The sequence below is a fragment of the Tachypleus tridentatus genome, chromosome 7, assembly GCF_004210375.1.
Source record: "Tachypleus tridentatus isolate NWPU-2018 chromosome 7, ASM421037v1, whole genome shotgun sequence".
Lineage (NCBI taxonomy): Eukaryota > Metazoa > Arthropoda > Merostomata > Xiphosura > Limulidae > Tachypleus > Tachypleus tridentatus.
The window spans coordinates 89448712-89459752 of record NC_134831.1 but is presented as its reverse complement, the minus strand read 5'-3'; the positions used below and the strand labels follow the sequence as shown (position 1 = coordinate 89459752).

General features: G+C 36.6%; 2 protein-coding genes across 2 annotated transcripts in view; one reads left to right on the top strand and one right to left on the bottom strand.

Moving 5' to 3' along the window:
• The window catches only part of LOC143256165 (RYamide receptor-like), a 168496-nt gene that overhangs the window by 86054 nt on the left and 71401 nt on the right, over positions 1 to 11041 (top strand). The gene's annotated exons all lie outside the window — the stretch shown is intronic.
• LOC143256163 (glutathione S-transferase 1-like) lies at positions 1345 to 5476 on the bottom strand. Its single transcript, XM_076512990.1, has 5 exons — positions 5244 to 5476; positions 4913 to 4971; positions 3572 to 3713; positions 2121 to 2285; positions 1345 to 1610 (listed from the first exon to the last, which is right to left on the bottom strand). Exons 1-5 carry the CDS (start codon positions 5382 to 5384, stop codon positions 1467 to 1469), a joined length of 651 nt encoding a protein of 216 aa, XP_076369105.1. The 5' UTR covers positions 5385 to 5476; the 3' UTR covers positions 1345 to 1466.

The following is an 11041-nucleotide window of genomic DNA, read 5'->3' as shown; positions in this document are numbered from 1 at the left end:
ATAAACTGCGTTAACCCGGCTGGTTGTCATGGAAGCGGTTACAGTTTTAAACACAGAGCTCACTAGTTCTTCATAGTTCTAGCGATCACTGATGGCTGTGCTTCAAAATGTAAAAATAACTCAGACAGCATACCACAAGATGGCACTAGATTCCCTTTTTTTTTTTTTTTGGTTGTTAAACTGAAAACTATACAATACTCTAACCGACTTCAGCCCACTACGAGTGTCGATACCCAGTAATCAGTGTTGTCAGCCCTCAGACTTACCACTAAGCTACTGTGGAAGAGGCAGAGATAAAACGTTATGAAACGACACCTGACATAAAGTAGCAAATAGTTTCGGAAAGTCGTATTTCCTATTTCACTATTTATAGAAAACCTTTGACACCTCTTCAAGATTTTGTGGGAAAAAATAATAACTGTGAACGACTATGGTACTTACTACTCCATATGGTACTAACTACTCCATATGATACTTACTACTCCATATGGCACTTACTACTTCATATGATACTTACTACTCCATATGGTACTTACTACTCCATATGATACTTACTACTCCATATGGTACTCACTACTCCATATGATACTTACTACCCATATGGTACTTACAACTCCATATGATACTTACTACTCCATATGGTACTTAATACTCCATATGATACTTACTACTCCATATGGTACTTACTACTCCGTATGGTACTTACTACTCCATATGACACTTACTACTCCATATGGTAATTACTACTCCATATGATACTTACTACTCCATATGGTACTTAATACTCCATATGATACTTACTACTCCATATGGTACTTACTACTCCATATGATACTTACTACTCCATATGACACTTACTACTCCATATGGTACTTACTACTCCATATGATACTTACTACTCCATAGTTTGAGTTTTTGCTTAGTTATTCCACACTTGCAGGAAATATTCTAATTTTAGGTCTGGAACATTGTATGTAATTCTACTCACGTAAATATTCAAATACTCTAACATTACTGAAAGAAAATATTGTAGGAACCGATCAGTAGATGCGCTAACTTTAAAAAGAATGTGTTTTATTTCTAAGGTTCACTTCATCTTTGTAGTTCCTTAGGTTACCCGGCCGTTATGTGATGGTTTGAACTCTACGCTTTGCAATCGTGACGGTCAAATTTAACATTTTGACTAGAAAAAAGTAACCCAAGAATTAACATTGATTAACGTTGACTAAATGTGTTTTCTATATCTATCAATTTAACATTTTAGTGAGACAAGACTTGCCTAAGAGTTGGTGATGTCTTCCCTCTAGTGTATCAGTTAATACATCAAAAATGTTAACCTCTGTATAGTTTTGTGCAAATATCTCAAACAAATTTTATTCCTCTTATTACAATGTGCTAGAGAGTTACACAGTTTTAAAATTATTCATGGGGTTACACATGTACATCAGTTTGAACCAGTGTTATCTTTACGAAGCCCGCCGATTTTTTACCCAGTTCTTGAAGACTTCAAGGGGTTCGTCATTTACTTCCTTATAATCTGGAATTTCCTGTTTCATATTAGAAATCCAAGCAGTAATTTTAGGATAGTTACTGAAATCGTAATCCAGTACCTACAGGAAAGAAAAAATTGAAATAAGTTAAGGATAGATTCCATTGAACTTGAAACTATGTGTATTTGTTTGTTGTTAAGACCACAACTACGCAATGGACAAACTGTGCTATGCCTATCACAGGTATCGAACCCTGGTTTTTTGTTTTATCAGTTGTCGGAATGAAACACTTGTTGGTGAAAGAATATGATTTACTGTTGACCAGTCTCAACAGGAAGTTAAACAAATAAACACTTCTCAAGAGTTTAATTTTTATATAACTATCAGCATATTAATGTTTTAAATATTATTTTTATTTTCCCATGATAATTAATAAATAAATAAAATTAGCCTAACTTTGAAGTAAATGAGCTTACAATAATTTGTTTAAACGGTAACACATCAATTTAAAACTACCTTGGCCGTTGAGGTTATAAACATCATTATTTGAAACATTTTACTTGTTAAAAGACGTCTTTTAAGTCTAAGCTGTATTTAGGAAAATTTAAATATCTGTACACTGACACTCACTTCCATCATTGAGAGAGACGCCATGATGGAAATGTCAGCTAGGGTTAGTTGATCTCCGGCTACGTAGGAAGATTTCTCCAGGTACTTCTCCAGGTAGCCCAAAGCAGTTTTGTAATTATTTTCTTTTTCTGAGTCTGGGGCTTGTCCATGAAAAATTTGTGGGTACTGTAATAGGAAGAACGTTAAATACGCCTCAACCATTGGAAGCTTCTGGGGAAAGGAATTAATACAACAATAGTAACAACATCAACCATTTTAAGCTTCTGGGGGAGGAGTTTAATACAACAAGAGTAACAACATCAATCATTGGAAGCTTCTGGGGGAGAAGTTTAATACAACAAGAGTAACGACATCAACCATGGGAAGCTTCTGGGGATTAATACAACTAGAGTAAGAACATCAACCATTGGAAGCTTCTGGGGAGGGGATTAATAATACAAAGAGAGTAACAACATCAACCATTTGAAGCTTCTGGGGGAGGGGATAATTACAACAAGAATAACAACATCAACCATTTGAAGCTTCTGGGGAAGGGGATAATTACAACAAGAATAACAACATCAACCATTGGAAGCTTCTGGGGGAGGGGATAATTACAACAAGAATAACAACATCAACCATTGGAAGCTTCTGGGGAAGGGGGTTAATACAACAAGAGTAACAACATTAAACAATACCTAATCTTTGAAAAGTTGGGGAAAACATATCAACTGGATTGTGAAATTATCTACGGCTATTGATCCACAACTGTGTTTTCTGGATCCGTTACATCATTTGGTTTAAAACATTTACAACTTTTATATATGTCTTTGGCAATTCATGTACTTTTACGTTAATTATTCATTGTTATCGCGCTTGTAAGAAAACATTGTTATAATGATCGTGGTCCATTACTGTTGATAGATGTTTTAAAAAAAACAGTTTTCTCCTTATGGTTTTATTTTTCTCTAAAATGTTTGTCTACTTCTACGTGTCGATTTCTGATGTATTCGTTCTCAATAATTAAAACATTAGCCATAAAGGTAAATTAGACCAACTTTCTTTTCTATTTAAAGTATCATATATTGAACTGATGTACTGTGGCTGGAACTGTTTTCTTGTCCAGTTTGTACGTTTGAAACTCTATAGAACAACTAACTATTTATTTAGTAGACTGTTATTTCAAAGTGTAAAATCAAGCAATGAAAAGCTTAGGCACTTTACCTTAAGAACGATAATCGCACCAAAAATTGAAACCTGGTCCAAATAAACCCTTAGTTTCAGAAGTTGAATACACGGGGATCATATACATAATCTTATACTAAATTAGTGTGTTTCACGTTAAACACAAAGATACACAGTAGATTGTGCTCTGCTCATCACTGGTATCGAAACCAAATATCAGTGTTATAAGCTTTGCACTGAAACTGTAATGGTTGTTTATGCATACTATGAATAGAAAATTTACTTACAAAAAACTCTCCTTGAGCTTTGTACAGAGTTCCCAAATCAAAGAACAGCATCCTATCAACTACTGCCCTCTTCTGGGCGTCTTTAGGATAGAGGGAGCTTTCTGGAGAATATTTATTGACTAAGTACTTCATGATAGCTCGGCTAATAAAAAAAAAGCACACGTTAAATTAACTGTTCTAGCCTTCCTTACCGTATACAGTGTTACTTTCTTTTCCCACATACATTTAACATTTTATCTACAAATCAAATGTAAGTCCCACAGGTAACTGATCTTTTCTCTAACAGTTTAGTGTACCTTTCCCACAGGTAACTGATCTTTTCTCTAACAGTTTATTGTACCTTTCCCACAGGTAACTGATCTTTTCTCTAACAGTTTAGTGTACCTTTCCCACAGGTAACTGATCTTTTCTCTAACAGTTTATTGTACCTTTCCCACAGGTAACTGATCTTTTCTCTAACAGTTTATTGTACCTTTCCCACAGGTAACTGATCTTTTCTCTAACAGTTTAGTGTACCTTTCCCACAGGTAACTGTTGCATTTCCTCTAACAGTTTAGTGTACCTTTCCCACAGGTAACTGTTGCATTTCCTCTAACAGTTTATTGTACCTTTCCCACAGGTAACTGATCTTTTCTCTAACAGTTTAGTGTACCTTTCCCACAGGTAACTGTTGCATTTCCTCTAACAGGTTAATGTACCTTTCCCACAGGTAACTGATCTTTTCTCTAACAGTTTATTGTACCTTTCCTACAGGTAACTGATCTTTTCTCTAACAGTTTAGTGTACCTTTCCCACAGGTAACTGTTGCATTTCCTCTAACAGTTTATTGTACCTTTCCCACAGGTAACTGATCTTTTCTCTAACAGTTTAGTGTACCTTTCCCACAGGTAACTGTTGCATTTCCTCTAACAGTTTATTGTACCTTTCCCACAGGTAACTGATCTTTTCTCTAACAGTTTAGTGTACCTTTCCCACAGGTAACTGATCTTTTCTCTAACAGTTTAGTGTACCTTTCCCACAGGTAACTGATCTTTTCTCTAACAGTTTAGTGTACCTTTCCCACAGGTAACTGATCTTTTCTCTAACAGTCTATTGTACCTTTCCCACAGGTAACTGATCTTTTCTCTAACAGTTTAGTGTACCTTTCCCACAGGTAACTGTTGCATTTCCTCTAACAGTTTAGTGTAAGTAGGGTTTTTCACTCTAGCCTTTCCCACATATAACTCCAATATTTCCTCTAACAGTTTGGTGTAGGTAGGATTTTTTTACACTAATATTTCTCACGTGTAACTCTAATACTCCCTCTAACATTTTAGTGTAGGTAAGATCTTTTGTACTAACCTTTCCCACAGGTAAAATCCTGCGTCGTCAATGGTTGGCACACAATGTTGAGGATTCATCTGGAATAAAGTCAACACAAATGTTACAATCTGACGTTGTAAGGTAACTTGTAACATTAGGTTTCCAAACTTTGGATGTTACATCCATAATAATAATGACCCTGGGCATCATGAGGTGAGGTATCGTAAATATGTTACAAGAAAGTCTGACCTCATTTGAAACTTGCAGAAATTTCCCATTCAAGAAGCAGAAAATCTTGAAATTATTTTATAATAAATAAGACACAAGTTACTCCAAGTGAAAGGATGGATTTATTATATCTTAAACTTACCTTTACGAATTCCGGTTTGTTTTGATCGCCAGCTCTTAAATTGACTTCTTTCAAATTCAAATCCACACCGATAATTTTAGCAACCATTCGGACTGCTCGGCAAGGCCCGCTAGCTGGCATTTCGTATAAGTCAATAGTCATGGTTGTTCTTGTACAAGGCAACAGACAATAACGTGTAGTATACTTCCAGTTCTTGCCTCAATGTTTTGCTCTAGTACAAGAAATTGGTTTAATGCAGACTATATACCACGAGATGACGATGCGAGAAACGGACACAGTCACGAGATTATTCAAGATAACCGTCGTGTGCAGTTAATATTCTTTGAATAGATAAAGTGTGTAAACCATTCTACAAGTACAAGAAAAGAAAAGAACATTAGATATTGAAAGTCAATAAATCAAGGACATCTGCAGTGATAAAATAAAGTGAATCAGCATATTTCATGTCTTCACCAGTCCTTTTCTACTCTAGGTGGTTTAAGGCGTTCGACTCATAATCCGAGGGTCGCGGGTTCGAATTCACGTCGCACCAAGCATGCTCACCCTTTCAGCCTTGAGGGCGTTATAATATTACGATCAATCTCACTATTTGTTAGTAAAAGAGTAGCCCAAGAACTGGCGGTGGGTGATGATGACTAGCTGTCTTTCCTCTAGTCTTACGCTGCAAAATTAGGGAGCTAGCGTAGATAACCCTCGTGTATCTTTGCGCGAAATTCAAAAAAAAAATTCTACCCTATTACCATAGACAGAACTAAAGCTGTGAACTGTTTATTACACTATGTAAGAAAATTTTTACTTTTTCTTATTCCTGGATAGAAAGTGTTATTTCCCAATTGCTTATGCCTAAAGTAAATGGAAAAGACCTATTTTTCAAACTTTGCTTTTCTTACCTGGGTAATGAAATTTTCAAATTTATCTATTTTGCAGAACATTCCAGGTAGATTCAGTGCTGAGTATCTGATAGAGATTTTTTTCGGACTTACAAGAATTTCCAAGAACTTTCTAGACTGTTGTAGACCTTTCCATAGTAATATATATACAGGAGCTCACCACTCACCACTTCAGTTTAGTTCTAACTGCCTAATTGAACAAATAGACCTAACTGATTTTATCAGAGATAGCATCAAGAAGCTGCAAGCATTCTCCAGACACATTCTGCTATGTATGTGGCTAATTTATCAAGACAAGAGCGTAAAAGTACTCTGTGACAGCATCTACTAAAATGTGTGAAGCCTACAAGGAAAATTTCGGAGTGCCTGCTTCTGCCGCAATGTATCCGGTCTGTGCAAAGCAATTGAAATTGTCTGTAACCCGAACGAGTGGCGCCTCTCCATTGATAGCTTATCCAGAAGTCTCAAAGCTGTGCTGCTCCATAACGGGAATGAGTATCCGTTTCTTCCCCTGACTCATTCGGTGCACCTCAAAGAGGAATACAACAGCGTTAAGACCTTGTTAGAAGCCTTGAAGTATGATGAGTATGGCTGGGAGGTTATCAGAGACTTCAAAATGGTGACATTCCTGATGGGTCTCTAAGTAGACTTTACTATGTTTCCCTGTTATCTTTGCCTTTGGAACAGCAGGGACACCGCAGCGCGCTACAACAGAAAGCACTGGCCACAACGGACCGAGTTCTCTGTGGGAAGACGCAATGTCAAGTGTGAGCCACTAGTGGACCACCAGAAGGTGTTGTTCCCATCATTGCACATAAAACTGAGTCTTATGAAACAATTTGTCACAGCTCTTGATAAGAAGTCTGCAGCGTTCAAGTACCTTCGAGACTTCTTCCCTAAGCTACCTGAGGCAAAGGTCAAAGTTGGTGTCTTCGTTGGACCACAAATAAAAATCCTGGAGTGCACATAATTTCCCAAGAAGTTCAGTAGGAAGGGAAAAAAGCTTGGAGCAGCTTTGTTGTAGTGGTTCATGTTTTCTTGAGCAACCACAAGGCCGAAAATTGTGTGAAACTGGTTCAGGCTCTGGTGAAGAACTACAGCAAAATGGGCTGCAAGATGTCCCTGAAAGTCCATATCCTTGATGTTCATCTTGATAAATTCAAGGGTAACATGGGAACATACTCAGAGGAACAAGGCGAGCGCTTCCACCAAGATATACTGGACTTTGAACGCTGTTACCAAAGAGTGTATAACAAAAATATACGGGAGACTATATTTGGGGACTGGTACGAGAAAGTGATTTACATTACAGTCGCAAATAGCGAAAAACTACTCACTTCTAAACATGTTTGTGTAACTTTAGAATAAATACATGTAAATCTTGATTCATATGTTGTTTTATTCAGACCTTATGTGAATGAAAATGTGCAAATTTACCCTTTTTTACCTAGAAAATAAGTTAATTTCTAAATTTCATTATCCAGGTCACAAAAGCAAAGTTAAGGGAATAATGGCCATTTTCTGTACTTTTACAACATAAGCAATTAAGAAATAACACATATTATCCAGGAACAAAATTTGTGTTACATAGTTATAACGTGATCATAAATAGTAATTTAAAATTAAATCTTTTCTATCATATGATCATAGGAAGTAATATAAAATATGAACCTTGTTACTACAGTAGCGCCATGTCTTGTGAATCATATGAACCTTGTTACTACAGTAGCACCATGTCTTGTGAATCATAAGAACCTTGTTACTACAGTAGCACCATGTCTTGTGAATCATATGAACCTTGTTACTACAGTAGCACCATGTCTTGTGAATCATATGAACCTTGTTACTACAGTAGCACCATTTATACTGAATCATATGAACCTTGTTACTACAGTAGCACCATGTCTTGTGAATCATATGAACCTTGTTACTACAGTAGCGCCATGTCTTGTGAATCATAAGAACCTTGTTACTACAATAGCACCATGTCTTATGAATCATATGAACCTTGTTACTACAGTAGCACCATGTCTTGTGAATCATATGAACCTTGTTACTACAGTAGCACCATTTATACTGAATCAGATGAGCCTTGTTACTACAGTAGCACCATGTCTTATGAATCATATGAACCTTGTTACTACAGTAGCACCATGTCTAGTGAATCATGTGAACCTCGTTAGTACAGTACTTTCATGTCTAGTGAATCATGTGAACCTTGTTAGTACAGTACCTCCATGTCTAGTGAATCATAAGAGCCTTGTTAGTACAATACTTCCATGTCTAGTGGATAATGTGAACCTTGTTAGTACAGTACCTTCATGTCTAGTGAATCATGTGAACCTTGTTAGTACAGTACTTCCATGTCTAGTGAATCATGTGAACCTCGTTAGTACAATACTTCCATGTCTAGTGAATCATGTGAACCTCGTTAGTACAGTACTTTCATGTCTAGTGAATCATATGAACCTTGTTAGTACAGTACTTTCATGTCTAGTGAATCATAAGAGCCTTGTTAGTACAATACTTCCATGTCTAGTGGATCATGTGAACCTTGTTAGTACAGTACCTTCATGTCTAGTGAATCATGTGAACCTTGTTAGTACAGTACCTCCATGTCTAGTGAATCATGTGACCTTGTTAGTACAATACTTCCATGTCTAGTGAATCATGTGAACCTTGTTAGTACAATACTTCCATGTCTAGTGAATCATATGAACCTTGATAGTACATTACGTCCATGTCTAGTGAATCATGTGAACCTTGTTAGTACAATACTTCCATGTCTAGTGAATCATGTGAACCTCGTTAGTACAGTACTTTCATGTCTAGTGAATCATGTGAACCTTGTTAGTACAGTACCTCCATGTCTAGTGAATCATGTGAACCTTGTTAGTACAATACTTCCATGTCTAGTGAATCATGTGAACCTTGTTAGTACAGTACCTCCATGTCTAGTGAATCATGTGACCTTGTTAGTACAATACTTCCATGTCTAGTGAATCATATGAACCTTGTTATTACAGTAGCGCCATGTCTTGTGAATCATAAGAACCTTGTTACTACAGTAGCACCATGTCTTGTGAATCATATGAACCTTGTTACTACAGTAGCACCATGTCTAGTGAATCATGTGAACCTCGTTAGTACAGTACTTTCATGTCTAGTGAATCATATGAACCTTGTTAGTACAGTACTTCCATGTCTAGTGAATCATAAGAGCCTTGTTAGTACAATACTTCCATGTCTAGTGGATCATGTGAACCTTGTTAGTACAGTACCTTCATGTCTAGTGAATCATGTGAACCTTGTTAGTACAGTACCTCCATGTCTAGTGAATCATGTGACCTTGTTAGTACAATACTTCCATGTCTAGTGAATCATGTGAACCTTGTTAGTACAATACTTCCATGTCTAGTGAATCATATGAACCTTGATAGTACATTACGTCCATGTCTAGTGAATCATGTGAACCTTGTTAGTACAATACTTCCATGTCTAGTGAATCATGTGAACCTTGTTAGTACAGTACCTCCATGTCTAGTGAATCATGTGAACCTTGTTAGTACAATACTTCCATGTCTAGTGAATCATGTGAACCTTGTTAGTACAATACTTCCATGTCTAGTGAATCATGTGAACCTTGTTACTACAGTAGCACCATGTCTTGTGAATCATAAGAACCTTGTTACTACAGTAGCACCATGTCTTGTGAATCATATGAACCTTGTTAGTACAATACTTCCATGTCTAGTGAATCATGTGAACCTTGTTAGTACAGTACCTCCATGTCTAGTGAATCATGTGAACCTTGTTAGTACAGTATCTCCGTGTCTAGTGAATCATGTGAACCTTGTTAGGACAGTACTTCCATGTCTAGTGAATCATGTGAACCTTGTTAGTACAGTACTTTCATGTCTAGTGAATCATGTGAACCTTGTTAGTACAATACTTCCATGTCTAGTGAATCATGTCAACCTTGTTAGTACAATATTTCCAAGTCTAGTGAATCATGTGAACCTTGATAGTACAGTACTTCCATGTCTAGTGAATCAAGTGAACCTTGTTGTTACAATACCACCATGTCTAGATTGATAATCCCGACCCGTGATGTTCTCAGTTTAATATTTTACTCTGACAATATTTATGATTTAAACAAAGCGACAGTAGCGTCGGATATATACAACACACTCAGCTCATCAAAACAAGGTTTCAGAACTGTGAACAAACAGTAATTAATAAAATTAGCACTTCAACTACTTCCGCAAGATGCGCCTTAAGTTCAAAATGTTTATAATTTTTATCAGTTTTTAACAAGCAAGAGTTTTGTTATCAGAAGAACAGTTCTGTAATAGTATGCTACAAAACCGAATGTCTTTAATCTTGAACTCTAAGAGACAAGACCTCAAGGTCATTTTGATAACTAGTTCTGTTGCACCAGATCACGCTCTCTGATATCATCCTACAAATTAGCCTCAAAAAAAGAAACATGAAATTAAGTTAATTTTGGATTATTGTTATTTTAACTGAAGTTATGCAACTTCTGTGTGAACTCTGTCGGATAAAACATTCAGGACAGACAGAATAGATATTATACTATTATAAGAACCTAGGAACACTTGTTACATTTATATATCGCACTAACTCCGACCATAAAGAGTTTATTTGTTTCGGTTTGAATACCTGCACCAGCCATCTCTAATTCAGCAAAGAGAAATTAGAGGAAAGTCAGCTAATCATTACCACCCACCGCCAACAGTTGATTACTCTTTTACCAACGAACAGTGAGATCATTCGTTACGCTTTAACGCCCCAACGTGAAGAAGGGTTACATTGTTTGTTGAATCGGGAATTCGAGCCCGTGACCCTCAGTCCATAAAGACACCTGACACAAGTCCTATCCCAGTT